Genomic DNA, 15,248 nt, shown 5'->3' on the forward strand with positions numbered 1-15,248 from the left:
AGGCTGCCCTGATTCACGCGAGGAACAGACAGCCTTTAGAAATAGTCATCTCTGTCCCAGACCCCTCCCGCACACACCCACGTCACCGAGAGAGGTTTCGGGGTTCACCGTCACCCCACCAGCTCTCAGGGAAGTGAGAACATTCACTGGACAATGGCAGCCCGCAAAAGTGGAGGGAGGGGGGCAGCTTTGTCAAACCCTCCCTGATGTGGAAGGCGGAGTCCCCGGGGGACAATGCAGGACTGCAGGCCCCTCTTCTTTCAGCTGTCACCAAACTGGCGCAGCCTTTCTGGCTGGGTGGGCTGCAGCCGGGAGGGCACAGGTGAGGCCTGGTTCCCGGGGCTGCAGAGCTGTCAAAAAGCACAGCCGGGCACCTGGGGCAGTGCCATCTGGAGGTGGGCTCCCTCCTGGTGGCCTGCATGGCGCTAAGTCACCATACAGCTGCTCATCGGCACATAGCCCACAGGGAAATCTGAAGTCCCCTTTATGGTCTGAGGTCCATGGCTACAACCTGTCCACCATGGTGCTTTTCAAACCAAAACCGTGTGGCTTCCTCACTTGGAAGTACCAGGTGCTAGGACCACTTAGCGATGAAAGGAAGACCTCCCCCAGCACCTGGACAGTGGCAGAACAAGCGAGGTCCTTTAGGGAATGGCCAGTCCCCCTGGACAAACACGCAGCATCAGACTGGGCCCCGGGTCTAATCGTGCGGCCACGTTCACAGCAGCCCTGAACCCCTGTCCAGACCAGCCCCTGGCCAATGGGACTGAGAACATGCCTGACTGGGCTAAGGGCTGGGCTGAGGGCGGATGGCCCAGGGTGCTGTCCCAGATGTGCCCACCTCCATCTGCCCAGAATTCCTCCTGCGGAGCAACTCATGATGTAGCCAGGACCCCGTGACCGTCACACACGCCGGGCGCTGTGTTGAGTGATTCACAGGAGACAAGCCCAGAACTGTGTCCCCACGTCACAGACACAGACACGCAGGGCCCTGCTCCAGAAGTGGCTGTGGGGGCAGGATCCCTACCAGGCTCGTCTGGAGCCCCCCATCCCCACCACCCACCCGCCTTCACCCACACATGTCCTCTGAACCATCACTGGTTATAACCTCAGGCCGCACCTAAGAGGGGTGTGGAGATGATGAGGTGACATCTGGTACTAATACATGTGCCCACCCAGGAAACAGCCTGCATTTATACTCAAGAATGTTTTCAGTGACCCGCCTACCAGCTAACCCAGCAGCACGGTTTGTAGTAACGAGGTATCGGACATGGACCAACGTCCCTCACACACTTCACCCCTGGAAGGGCAGCAGCTTCCAGTGACCCCCTGGCCCCGCCCCCTGCCCCCCTCCCGTCCTCCTCACGCGCCTCAGTATGGAGGCTCAGCCCTCCCCATGGTCTCTTCCACCTCCCCGGCCCTCAGCACCTCCCATGAAAGGCCCAAAGTACCCTCAGTCCCCTGGACCCTGTTCCTTCTCCAGTGGGTTCAGAACCCCACTCCCAAGGGTAGGGGCAGCCTGGTGGGCTCACTAGGGGGGACTCAGAAGGTATTGTGAGCAACAGCCAGGAGCAGAAGCGGCCTCTGCTTAGCCGGAGCGCTGGGATTAACAGAGTCTGAGCATTCATTGACTGACTCAAACAAACAGGGGAAGACACCCCCTTAGACACTCCCTCCACTGCTGAACTCAGTCTATGCTCTCAGAAATGACCCGGTCCCTCTACAGACACTCCAGGGTGAGCCGTTTTCAGGTGCGGTTCCCATTCAATGGTCCCCCCTGCCCCGCAAGAATCTCCGAAAAGACAAGTTGTGAAGTTTGACTTGTACTGATTTCTAACAAAACAGAGGTCTTTCTTTGTTCTCATCTGTGAAACTGTCAAGAACAGAGCTTTCAACTGACTGTTACCTTGAAGACACAGACTGTCTGTGGGGCATCACAGCCCAGTGTAATTAGACACATGATTAAAAAACATTTCATGGTTGCGGGAGGGAAATCCTACAAGGAGGCCTGAGGTCTCCAGACGGGCGGCCAGAGACAATCAGCCAAGCCCTGGTCTCCCTGGAAACCACAATCCTCCTACCTTCTCACCTTTGGGGAAATTTCCATAAGATTCTCCAACTCTCCAATCAATAGTCACTTCCTCCTCAGGACAGTGGGGGAGTCTGGGAGCTGGAAGGAGCTGAGGACATGGCCATTCAGACTCTAGCTTCCTCTCAAAGCAGAGCCCTGGTCACTTGCCCTGGGCCCACACTCACCCCCAAAGGCAGTCAGGGCGAGGAGAAGAGTGACCAGCCCGTGAGGTCCAGCCTTGCCCACTGAGGACAGACGGATGAGAAGGGGCAGCAGGCAGCCTGCACGTGACCAGATGTGGAGCCAACTGGGTTATCCAAGGCCATGCAGAGGATGAGTATATGGCCCCAAGGTCCCAGACCCCCATCCCGCTGCCCCCAGCCACAGGCCCAAACCGTTGCAGGCCACCGGAGGTCTAGCTGACGCCATCTGAGGATAGAGGAGGCTCGGTGTACCAGCCCAAGAGAAGGCAACTCACAGCAGTGAGCTGGTGAGATAAGCCCTGGTCTCCAGGGGTCAGTCCCTGCCCTGCATCGCCAGCATTTTACATCTGCCTATTTTAAACACCATTTCATTGGCAACTCCTAGTGGCTTTCGGATGTTGGAAGTTAGCCAATCTGCACCCAAGCTCTGGGTAGAGACCCCTTCTGGGGTGAGTGGGGCAACTCCGGAATTCTACCCCTTGCCTTGGTCTTCCCACCAGTGAAAATGGGGCCACAAAATGAGAAAAACCTGAGACCGGCAGACTGCAGGCCCACAAGATGTGTGGTTCCTCTCTCCTCCTAACTCAGGCCTCAAGCAGATCCCCCACAACGCCAGCCTGCCCGCCCAGGGGAAGGAGTCATGTGGGGAGGGGTCTGACGGCTCAGGGACCGCTCTCCCTCCAGCCCAAGCAGAGGAAGGGACCTCGGGGCTGGGCAAGGCGGCCTGCCCTCCACCTGATCTGAGATCCCTCCATACTCAGGGAAGCCTCCTGCCTTCAGAAGTGTTTCTGGGGCCGCTCCCAGGCAGAGGCAGTGATGGCCATAGCTCCAGGCCTAGAGGCACGTTCAAAGAGACGGCCCCTTCTGCAAAGGGTGGGAGAGAGGGAGACGGGACCTGGCCTGATGTCCACCAAGCCGGGGGGGCCACAAGGCAGCCGCCTCCTTCCCCTCCTCTGATGCTCAGAGGGTCCAGCACACCCCTGCCTTCCAGAAGCCAGGCTTCGGTGGCAAAAGGCAGAGGAAGGTGGCCTAGGAAGGCAGCGCTGCCCACCCCACCACAATGCTCCCTGCCCCCATGGCTCCCCCAGGCCCAGCTCAGGAGGGGCTTGAACTGGCTTAATTAATGAATCAACAAACCAAACTGAGTAGTGTCGGTCCCTGCTGGGGGGGTGGGGGGAGGCTGGCAGTGTGCACAGGGGAGTCCACACCCTCGGGGACCAGAATGAGGGCAGAAAAGATCTCCTGAGACTGAAGGCCTGGGCCCCAAGGATGGGCGGGGCCTAGGGACAGTGGTGAATTCCATGCTCGGGGACCGGGTGATGGTTGATGAACAAGAGAGGACAGAGATGTCGCTGTCCAGGGAGTATCCCGGGGCCAGGTGAGGGGAGGCCCCACACAGTTCACCTCCACAGCGCCTTGGGGGCAGGGGCAGCCGGGCCCCTTTACTGCCCCAGAGCCCCCATGCGCTGCAGGCCCACTTGTCCTGACTTAGGGACACTTGAAAAGGAGGCAACAGAGACCCCACCCTGGGAGTGGCTGCCTGGACCCTGGCCCCACACACTATCCCTACAGCTTTGGACGCAGGAAGCACAGACGGCTGACCGCTTCAGGCTGGGCATGGAGGGGCCAATAGAGGGGGCCTGGGAAGCCCTGCCAGCTGGGACCTTAGTGCCAAAGCACAGAAAACCCTCCAGTAGCCCCACTGTAGGTCAAACAGGAGTGGGGGCACCGTGGGCTGTGTCCATGGGTCAGAGGTCACCTCAGGCCAGGACCTGCTGGCCAGAGCCGGCCCCCAGGACCCCCTTGAGCCCCAGCCTGGCAGGAGAGAAGACAGGGTTCTTCCAAGGGTGAGGAGCACACCTGGGCACATCCGCCCAGGGGGATTACCAGGGTGGAGCGACCTCCTCAGGGTCGGCAGGGCTGATGCGGTGCCAGGGGAACCTCTGGGGACAGTGCCCAGGAGGTCTCCAGGGCCATGGTGACCCCCAGGACACCCACTCCTCAGCAGCTGGGCACTTCCCTCCCAGGGTCTTCTCCCCCCTCCCACAGAGGGTCCATACAGAGCACACACTCACAGGGCACAGCACGCTCTTGGGGCACACAGTGTCTGTTCTAGGTGGGCCCTCAGTTGGTAGGAGATGGTTTCCCAGAATTCAGCCCTCACTCCCATCCCAAAATGCCTCTTCTCACAAAATGGCCGAGTCCCGGCCCCAGGCTGGCTGGGATAGGAGACAGCGCCTGCAGGCTCAGAAGCCATGCACGCCACCGGCATGGGTGCACACACACTCACACAGGCACAAACGCCACACACATGCAAACACCCATGTGCACATGCTGGCCCCTGGCCACCAGCCCTGCCTCAGGAGCCAGGAGCTCCCTAAACACTGGGCCTGGGGACACCGGCAGCCCTTCCAAGGCCAGGGCGGGTGGCTCCAGGATGGTGGCACCCCTTCTCCTGGGGGTCCGCTCTGCCAAGGAAGGGGTCCAGAGCCCAGAATGTGCACACGGGCCTCAGGCATACACCTGCCCCTCTTGCTGCTGAGAGGGGTCAGGGCCGCGCTGCGCGGAGGGAGAGTGGGGGTTCAGGACAGCTCAGGGATGGGTGCAGGTGCCACGGGACAGGACAGCCAGCTAACTGCCCTGGGCCTAGGGCTGGGGAGGAGAGTAAGATTTGGACCCCTCCCCATTTCAGCAATCCGGGCGCTCAGCCTGGACGAAGACCAAGCGGCTTGGGGGGATGGGGAAGGGTAAGCCAGCCCCTCCCCCATTTCCCTTTCTTTGGGGGAACCCATCTAGAGGGGGCCCCCCAGGAGTCCAGATCCAATGGCAGGACGGGCAGCGATGCGCTTCCTCCCAGGCCGGCCCTTTGTTCCGTACAGCGACCGTGGGGAGGGGCCTCTGGGGCTGAGGAGGGGAAGCTGGGGCGTTGCAAGGCTCCCCATCCTGCGGGGGAGGGGCTGATGTAACCCAACCAGGCCGCGGGCGGGCGGGCGGGGGAGGGGGACAGACGCCCCCGCCCGGACCTGAACGCCGGATCCCAGAACTCCTTTCAACCGTAGGTCTCCAAAATCGCTCTCCGACCTCCGTCCCCCGCTTGAACCAAGGGACCCCAGGCACACGGTGTGACCGACGCGGGCGCCCGGACACAGACGGAGGCCCTCGTCCCCTGCAGCTGCGCGCCCGCGGGCCACCAGCGGCCGATTGGCCCGGTGCCCCGCGACCCGCGCCCCCGCCCGGGTGGGCACTCACACGTAGGCGTGGTAGATGAACGCCCAGCCGCGCGGCCGCTCCAGCACGTTGTAGAGGAAATTTTGCAGCTTGCGGTAGAAGGCGTTGCGCTTGGGGGGCTTCCCAGCGCCCGCGCCACCCGCACGCGGCTTGCTCAGGATGCTGCCGCGCTTGGGGGCCTCGGAGCCGGCGATGAGCAGCGCGCCGTCCCGGGTGGAGTCGGGCGCGCCGGGGTCCAGCCCCACGAAGCCCACCTTGAGCTTCTTCTCCCCGCTCGGGCCAGGGTACACACCGCCGTTACGCGACTTCTGCACCATGGTGCCGGGCGGCGCCCGGGCGGGCGCGGGTTCAGCGAGGGCGGCGCGCGGGGGGCGGCGCGGGCCCGAGCCCAGGTCCCCGGCCCGGGAGCCGCATGGCCGAGGCGGCGGCGGCGGTGGCGGTGGCGGCGGTTCCGCGCTCCTGCCGGGCCCGGGCCGCGCGCGGGGACGTTGCGGCCACCTAGCTCCGCGCGCGCCTGGGCGCCTGGCCCGAGGCCGCGCCGGCTCCGCCCGCCGCCTCGCCCCGCCCCCCGTTAACTCCTGCGCCGCCGGGAAGGGAGGGGAGGGGAGGGGAGCAGTGGGGAAAGAGATGAGGGAGGACCGGGCTGGGCCACTGAGCCCAGCCCTTCCCGCTCCTGCGGCCACGTGTGCCCTGACGAGGGAATCCAGACCCCTGGTCCCCTCTGGGTGGGCGGGAACCAGGCAATCACACCGCCTGACCAGAGAGCCCCCAGCTCTCCCTGGCCCCAGCTGAATTCTAACCAGCTGATCTGGACTGGACACCTTGGAGCTGGGGAGACAGGAGCTCTTGCCAGGCTCTCTGTAATAAAGCCCAGTCCCCAAGGACCTTGTGCTCTTGGCCTCTAGATGGACCAGGCATTTGGACGGGCGCTCTAGACCCCAGGGCCCTGGGTGAGCAGGGAGGCATCTAGGACTTCCTTAGAGGTGGCCTGAACTGGGCCTTGGAGAGCAGATCCAGGAAGGCACACAGCATGGGAAAGGCTGGGTTTGCAGAGACCTAGGGGCAGAAAAAGGGGCGTTGATGGTCAGGAAAGTGAGGCCCGAGACACCCCGGGGGGGCTGGAAGTCCCCAAGGGGCCTGGGCTTTGTTCTGTAGACTCCAAAGGGGCCTGCGGCAGGAGCAGCAATTGGAAAGCCAGCCCCAGGGCAAGACCTAGGCCTCAGGCCACTGGCAACATTGATGCCACGATCCAGGACAAATGAGGGCAGGCTTGGGACACAGACAGCAGGGTGCCCCTTGGGAGGAGTTGGCAGAGTTGGCTGGCTTCCCCTAGCCATGGATATCCCAGGGAGGGGGGCGGTGTTGCTGGAAGACCAACGGGTTCACTCCACAGCCCCCGAGGGTCCCCTGCACACTCAGTGCTGCCAGCTTCTCACCAGCCCCCCGGGAGCCTGCTCTGCACACCTGGGATGTTGATGGCTGCAGGTGGCCCTCCTGACTACATTCAGACTCCTCCCACATGCAGTGGGCAGTGTGGGATCCACCAAGTGAACAGCCTGTTTAATAGTTGGCGCTGTCCTCAGCAGTAACTTGGGGCTCCTAAAGCAGCAGGATCCCTGGGGCCAAGTCACCCGTGTTGTTTGCCCTTTGGGTTCCAAAACCAGTGGCCTGGTTTTGAGCGTTTTTTTTTTCACTTGGGCAGAAAACATAATGGACAGTGCAGGCACAGTGCTAAGTCATCTAGAATGTGGAAGGGGGGACTGCAGCGCGTGCCACGCTCACACCTGTGCACACAAGTGCATGTCAGGGGCCACATTCCTGACCCTACCTCCCTGCCTCTGTGCCTGGTCACTGGCTCCAACTGCTAGCATTAGGTGGGTTCACCCCCACTGAGCCCAGGATGAGGGAAGAGGAGGAGGACCTGGATTACAAAAGGAAAGAAGGGACCATTGCATCATGCATGCACTGGGTCTACTCACCTGGGGGACACTCACGCTCAGTCCTCAGAAACCAGACAAAGCACCTGTGACTCAAATCTACATGCTCCACGAGGGCTGACCCAGCCCATTCTGTTGAAGGGAGGCCTCCCAGACTCCAGGGTTCCACCTGAGCTAGGCACAGTGCCTCCCTGGGGGTGCCCCTCCCTGGGGTTGGATGGGAGAGCAGAGTGGGCTCATGCTTGGGGGGTTCACAGAGGTGCACCTGTGCAGGTGCATCGAGACAGGAGCAAGCTGTGGGCTCTGCGTCCGAGACCCTGGGCAGGAACAGAGGCCAGAGGGGCCCAGCTGCCTTTATCACCTCCTGGGGTGCTGAGAGGGAGCACCACCCTCCCAGCTGAAAGGGGACCTGGCTCAAGTGCAGGCCTGAGCTCGCTTGTCTACAGTGGTGTTGGTACCAACAGCTTCACCACATCTCTCGGAGGTTCTGGAAGGTGAACCCAGTGTTGAGGTTTGTAAACCTCTGCTTCTGCTGTTCGGGGCTCCTTCCTGTAATCATCTGTGCTTTCAGTTTTGTGTCTTGCACAAGTAGACTGCACGCTGTCCAGTGTTCCCACCCCTGCCACCCAGACAAAACAGGTCATTGGAAACAGTCAGTTGGGGTGAATTTCATGCAGGCGACAAGAATTCCATTTATTTAAAAATAGATGGGAAAAGCTTTCAGGCTCAAGCCATCTTTGCCAAGACTGCACTGACAGGATCCAGAGAAGAGGAGTGGAAAAATTCAGATGCACACGATGCCCAGCTCCAGTTTGGGGAGAAAGCTTTCTCCTGTACTCTTGAGTCGGGCGCTGTCCTTTCAGCACCACCTCAGAGACTCCTGAGACCAACGCACACTTTTGCCCTCTCTTGGCTTCCTCCTCCCATCCCCCATATCACTGGTTACACTGAGCTGTCATATTCCCATCGGGGATCTCAGCACACAGGGCTGTGACCCTGTTTCCTGGCCAGGCTCCCCTGCCTTTGGGTGCATCTCATCCACCATCGTGTCCCTCAGAGCCTGGCACACGTGAGGCCTGCACTGGGAGTGGGGACATCACAGCTGCCAGTGGCAGAGGCCATCTAGAAGCAGGTCTGGATCATCCCCTCTTTGGGAACCTTTGTGGTGACCCTTCCCATGGCTCAGGTCACGGCCTCAGCATTTCCCAGGAACCCACTTTTCCACTAGCCTGGGGGTGGTGACTCTAGCTTCACAGACTTAACATCAGACAGTGGGGCCTGAAGACATCAGAGCATAGGGGAGCGAGTGGAGAGGAAGCTGGGTTTCCCCTGGCTGTCCATCCTGGCCAAGGGCCATCAGCATCGAGGTCCTGCAGGCCATCCCCAGGGGAGGTGGCTGCAGTACCCTGCTGTGGGAGCCCTTTTGGTTGAGCCCCATCTGTTGCTTTGTTGACACCCTGTGGTCACAAAAAAATGCATGCCCTGAGGGTTCTTGCATTCAGACCCTGGGTCCATGGCCAGTGACCACATGGATGTGGGGGGTAAACACTGAAAAGCAGAGTTTCCTACTTCACCACCACCCCTTTTCCTCCAGTAGAAAAGGAGCAAGTTCCCTCCCCAACCACAATGCCTTCAGAAAAACAGATGGTTCCTCTGAGGCCCAGAGGGAGAGCTCCACCAGGCCAAGAAGCAAGACTTAATTTGGGAAAACGAGGAGAGACAGGTTCTCAATCACACAACCTGGGCCTGAGCTGCTGTCGTCTCAGCGCCTTGATCTGGGGCAACAGGAAGTGTCTGCCCAGACAGAGTCCAGCCCCCCACCCCCACCCCCACCACTTGCAAGGAATTTTCCGTTATTCAGAGGAAGGGCTGTGTTATTTCTCCAGCTCATGGAAGGAACAGGGAAGTGAGGAAGAGATTCAAGACATGGAAGGATTGATTTTTTTTAAACATCTTACACACTAAAGTCAATATAAATTTAATTTATAGGTTCTTTTTAAAGGGTCAAATCTCTCAACAAGCTTCCCTAGCCCCTGGCAACTCAGCTAATTGCATGCAGGAGCTAACTCGTGTTCCTCAGCCACCAATAACACCTTGATGCTAGGAGTCCGCAGTCACCTGTGACAACAGGAAAAGATCAGGCAGCAGAGTTAGCCCTGGACACATACAGATGGGCAGAAATCAACATGGAGATTCTGAGAGGGGCTGGTAGGCTGTGCACTTTGTCATCGCCAGCCCATAGTTTCCTTATAAGGCATCCCACATTCCCCTTCTCACGCCTCCAGGCAAACAAGGAGTCTGTAACCCCTGTCCCCATTCAAGTCATGTGTTCTTGTTTGGAGGTGTGATCCAGGCCCCCTGGGTTCTCTGTGTGTCAAGGCTCCCATGGCAAGTCGATCCCCACTTTCCTCACCATGGGCTTTTCATCTGGGTGATCAACTCGCTCCCCACCCTTCCAGCTCCTCTCCCTGGGCACACGATGCTCCAAGGATGCTCAAGCAGGTGAAGCGGGCTTCAGTATACTGTTCCCTCTGCCAGGAATGCTGTTCCCTCCTTTAGCACCAGAAGGTCCCTGCTTGTGGGTCTCCCCTGAGGTGTCCCAGGGTCCCCCTGGGTCCTGAGAGAGGTCCCCCACTCTCAGCTCTGGTTCACAATCGGAAACTGTGCTACTTATTAGCTCACCTCCTGTTCATCCCCCACCCACACAGACAGGGAGCTCAAGAAGAGCGCAGTGCCACACTCACATCCCTGTGTGTGCGTGCACACACACAAACACATACACAGCTCTGTGCACACACTCACATCCTCACACACACACTCACATCTTAGTGCACACACACAGACCACTGCACACACATCACAGCCTCTGGCCCCACCCACAGGAGGTGATGAATGAATGAACAGTCACTTTTATCTAGAACTGGAGGTTGCCTGGAGCCTCCAGCCAGGATGGGCCCTTGATGACTGGCCTGGGGCTTGTGTGGCTGGGGGGCGGCCCAGTAGACCGTGGGTGGATGTGCACTGGAGTGCAATGCCGTGGAGACAGGCTACCTACCAGCAGAGTGGTCAGCCGCCCTGCCCACACACAGGCGTCAGCATCTGGGTCCTGGCTGCCTGCCCACTGCCAGCCCTGGCTCGCTTGAGTGCCTGGCTTGATTGGCCAGATGTCCAGTAGGCTTTAGACAGAGCTGTCCAGCCTGGACCAGGGCCTGTGGGCTGTCAGAGTCCCTCCCCACAGCCCCCTCACCCAGGACAAGGTCACCACACTCTAAGCCAGGGAGATGGGACAGAAAGGCTGGATTCCTGGACCAGCAAACAAGGACACACCTGCCTAGACGGAGCTGGAGCCCTCAGCCCACACTGAGAGCTCTGGCGGGGTGGCCCTTGATGAATTACTCCACCAGAAATGCAGTCCACCCCATGGCACTGCCAGAGGTGACCTCACAGGCTTCTCTCAACTGTGTGACCTTGGGCAGATCAAAGGATCTTTGCAGGGGTTCTCATTGATCAAGTGAAGAGCCATGGCTCCCACCTTACAGGGCTGCTGGGGATTCTGAACAGAGATGACCCTGTAAAGCATCACCCAGCACAAAGCAGCATCCAGAAAATAGCAGGGAGATGCATGGCAACCCCAGTCCTGGCTTACAAGCACTCTCTTTTTTGGTTTCTTATAGACCCTCCCCTGTGGAGGGTCTCCCAGCTCAGATACACTGATCCTGTCCCCTCCTGGTGTCCACCCACAGAGATAAGATCCAGTTAGGCCAGTCACTCTTGCCTAGGGCAGGTGCTACTGGTATCTGGAGGGCGCAGATGATAGGACAGGCTCCCCACCCCCACAACAGAGAATTCCCTACCCACTGATCTTGCTAGCATTGAGGTTAAGACACCTTGATTTAGGGAGTTCCTGGTGATCTGGTGACTAGGAGTCCACCCTGCAATGCAGGGGACATGGGTTTGATCCCTGGTCCAGGAAGATCCCACATGCTGCAGGACAAATAAGCCCGCGAGCTGCAACTACCAAAGGCCATCCACGCTAGAGCCAGTACTCTGCAATAAGAGAAGCCACCACCATAAGCCCACGCACTACAACTAGAGAAAGCCTGTACGCAGCAACGAAGACCCAGCACAGCCAAAAATAAATAAATAAATATATTTTTAAAAGACACCATGATTTAGGTTAACAAGATTTTCTCTTAAGTTGCAAATATTTCTGGGAAGCTAGCCATTCACTCCTTAGTATGAAATAGTGCCAACAAATGAATTCTCTCCCTAAAGCTCCTAATAATACCTAAGCCAAGGAATGAGAATGCTCATGGCAAAGAGGCAGGAGTCTGGGGTGTTAGGGAGGAGAGCTGCTCTCCCCCAGGAAGGGCTCTGGGCAGGGCAAACATCTCTGGGGGGCACACTGGCCAAGTGGCCACAGAACAGTCATCATCGGAGTTCCACAAAGTAACCTTGGGTTTTCTACCTGATGACAGTCTCTACCTTCACACCATCAAAGAGCACCGCAGTCTTTGCTTCTGTTTCACGGCTCTTGTCGGTAACTGGGCACAGTGCTGGACCTCTCTGCCCCTCAGTTTCCCAGCCTGTGCATGGCGAGTAATCAGAGTAAACATACCACAGGATTGTTATGACCGTGCAGCCTTAAGGTTTGCAAAGCAGTAGAACAATGCCTGGCATGAGTAAGCGTTATATAAGCTTTAAAGTAAAACTAAGTGAATCGATTCCAGGGCTGGCTCTGCAAACTCGCCTTTCCAATGTGTGCCACCTTCCTCAACACGGGGATGAGGACCCTGGGTGTTGGGAGACTCACTGGAAACAACGGCATGAAAGGATACAGGAGGCACAGAGCGTCTCAGGAGCCCCACCCCCACCCCAGCAGGGGCAGCCGCAGCCTTCCAAGAGAGCTGAGGTCTTCGGGAGCACCATCCAGCCCAGACCCCAGCCCTTCTGGTGCGTGGAGCACCCTTCCAGGCCTTGCCTACTCTGTGAAACAAGAGGTCTGCTCAGAGGCCAGAGATGGACGAGGAAACTCATGAACTCCAACACGGGATGCAGAAACGTGGTCGTGCCCCCTCCCCACCCCTCCCCATTTGGCTCAGCTTTACCGCCCCAACCCCCCACCTTCTAGGCAGCTGAGCCTTGGACCCAGTCAGCCAGCTAGACAGACCTAGCTTCAAACAGCAGCTGGCACCATTCTTGCCACCAGAGCCCTGGGTGGGCTCTCTGGCCCAGAGAGCTGGCCCTTCAGGCACTCAGGGCTGGCATGAGCCCAGCCACAGCCCTATGCCCCCCAGAGTTGCCAGCATCCCTGATGAGATGGTTTTCAGAAGCTGGGACCACTTTGCCAAGCTTCTTCAGAGAGACAATCCAGAGACTGTGATCTGGTCTCTGCCCCGCTGACCCTTCCAGGCCCACCCACCCTGCCAGGGTAGACCCCAGACAGGCAGAGCCTGGAAGCCATCACCTCCAGAGACTGTGATCTGGTCTCTGCCCCCCTGACCCTTCCAAGCCCCCCCAGTCTGCCAGGGCAGACCTCAGAGAGGCAGAGCCTGGACACTGTCACCTCCCCTAGCCCTGCCTCAGGCCCTGCTCTGCACACAGTCCAGGCCCAGATCTCGGTGTGAGCTGACTGGACCTCCGTGCTGCCCGGGTTCCCAGCCACAAGCCCACATCTGAGTGGCCCCCCCGGCCTTCCTCTACCTCCTCCCCAGGCAACTTCCACGGAGAGACACCAGAAAGCAGCGGCTCCTCCAGACACAAAGCTCCATTCCTTCATGACCCACCCAGACCCACCCCAGCAGAGTTGGGAGCAGCCAGCCCAGCCACTTGGCTGGTTTCTCCCTGCATGGCTGCAGGGCCGGGAAAATTGCCCAGCGCTGCCGCTGTCCAGCCACCCACGGCGCCCCCAGGAGTTCAGACCTGATTGGAGGCAGCCAGCCAGGAGTGCAGGTAGAGCCAACACAGCCTGTGTAGGTGTACAAGCACATTCATGTACATATGTGTGCACGCACATGTGTGCTCCCTCAAGCATGCACGAGACGCATGCCTGCACACACACCTGCATACATGCTGGCCCCCGTGGGCTCCAGGACAGCCCACCACATTCCTCTCACACCCCACACAGCTACACACAGGCCCGCAAGCTTCACATCCAGGCCACACTCGTACACGTGTGCATAGCTGGGTACACATACCAGGGACATTCATGCAGTCTGGCTCAACCATGGCCCCACTCAGAGACATATCAGGGCACCCAGGAGGAGACACGCCCACAGCCATCCCCAGGAACAGTCTGAGGCTGCTCCCAGGACTGTCACCATCAGGGTCACCCAGGTCCCTGGGGGAGAGAGAGAAGGTGCTTCCTGCCTTAAGGGGAGGTGTTGAGAACCCTGGGGAGATGAGGGCAGGAGATAGATCAGATTCGGCCAGCTCAGCAGGACCCTGCTGCCCCAAGGACTCATGAATTTTTCAGAGGCATACAAAGTACAGACTGAAGCTGCCAGTCAGGTCCTGGTGGTTCCTGCTTTCAATTATTCACCAGCCCAGCAGAGGGTGGGAGACCAGACCCAGGCCCCAGCTTCAGGGACCACTCACCAAACCCAGGCTGCAGGCACCAGCCCCATGGCCAGCAGGAAGGCTGCTGTCTGAGTTCCCACATCGTCCGGGGAAGCCTGGGTATCTAGGCCTGGTGTGAGTGCTGGTCTGTGTCCATCCTTGGGCCCCAGCCCTGAGGCTGTACCACCATCCCCATCCCAGGGTGCACCGTCTGGGCTGTGGTGCCCACCCCGTCCACCCACCCCCTGTCCAACCACCCACCGCCTCTGAAGCTGATGCCCCCACCCCACCGACCCAGTGGACTTCGTCCCCTCCTCTGTTCCCCTGCCCCAGACTTCAAGGGAAAGGACCCACCTACCATCAAAACAAAGGGAGGGCCCTCCATCTCACCCCGCGACCTCAGCCCAAACTCGAATGGCCACACCAGGAACTGGACAGCAGAGGAGGCAGGTGCAGAGGCGGCTGCATGACGACCGCAAGCGCCTGACCTTAGGGGGTCGTCCACCCACTGCCTGATTTCACCCAGTCTCCATCGGGTGGAGAGCGCAGCAACCTGACCCTTGCCAGCTGCACTGCTGCCCAGAATTCCATCCAGACGCCCCAGGGCCCAAGAACCCTCCAGAAGGCCCTCAGGGTTAAACTATTTACTCAGTAACACCACTGCTTGTCTTTGTCCCTCAGGCCCCGCTCCTGCAGTGAGTGTGGTTTTCAGAGCTACGTGCTGTGTGAGGGCTGCGCTGTGTGACCCTGAGTTTTAAATATTCCTACTTTCATCTCTGGTGCACTGAGTCCCTGGCTGCGACCTCAGCAGCATCCGACCCTGTGAGGGTCTGAGAACTGACGCCTAGGGTAATGCAGGGGTCAGCCGTCTCACCCAGCCGCCCCTTCTCACTGCCGGTCCCCGGGTGTGGCCAGTGCCTCCCCCTGAAGCCCCTTCCGCTAAGTGGAATAGCCCGGAGACCCAGGCCCCTGCCTACTCCAGCTCTGCAGGGTGCTGACCCACCCCCAAGGTCAGCGGGAAAGTCCTGGGAGATGTGCTGCATGTGCTTCCCCCACGTGGACACTTGGAGGTACTGCACCTCCGGATCAGCGAGGTCTGGATTTCTTCTCCTCTGCCTCTCGGCCCCTAACCTGGAGCAGGGCACCAGGGATGCAGTGAGGCACAGGGCCCTGCCAGGAATCATATGAGGAGCTGGCACCTTCCTGGGCCTGCCTTAATCTCTGCATCCCCAAGGGAGCTCAAGGCACTGA

At 59.4% G+C, this 15,248-nt stretch overlaps 1 protein-coding gene across 9 annotated transcripts in view; it reads right to left on the minus strand.

Annotated features, from left to right (window-relative positions):
• KCNQ2 (potassium voltage-gated channel subfamily Q member 2) overlaps positions 1-5,914 on the minus strand; it is a 48,608-nt gene extending 42,694 nt beyond the window's left edge. For all 9 annotated transcript variants that reach the window (XM_044927410.2, XM_025263846.3, XM_044927408.2 and 6 more), the window contains exon 1: positions 5,524-5,914. In XM_044927410.2, coding sequence (XP_044783345.2) covers positions 5,524-5,819 — 296 coding nt within the window. In that variant the 5' untranslated portion in view covers positions 5,820-5,914. The remainder of the gene's footprint in view (positions 1-5,523) is intronic.
• Between the last annotated feature and the right edge of the window lie 9,334 nt (positions 5,915-15,248).

This window comes from Bubalus bubalis, chromosome 14 (genome assembly GCF_019923935.1).
Source record: "Bubalus bubalis isolate 160015118507 breed Murrah chromosome 14, NDDB_SH_1, whole genome shotgun sequence".
NCBI classification, from domain to species: domain Eukaryota; kingdom Metazoa; phylum Chordata; class Mammalia; order Artiodactyla; family Bovidae; genus Bubalus; species Bubalus bubalis.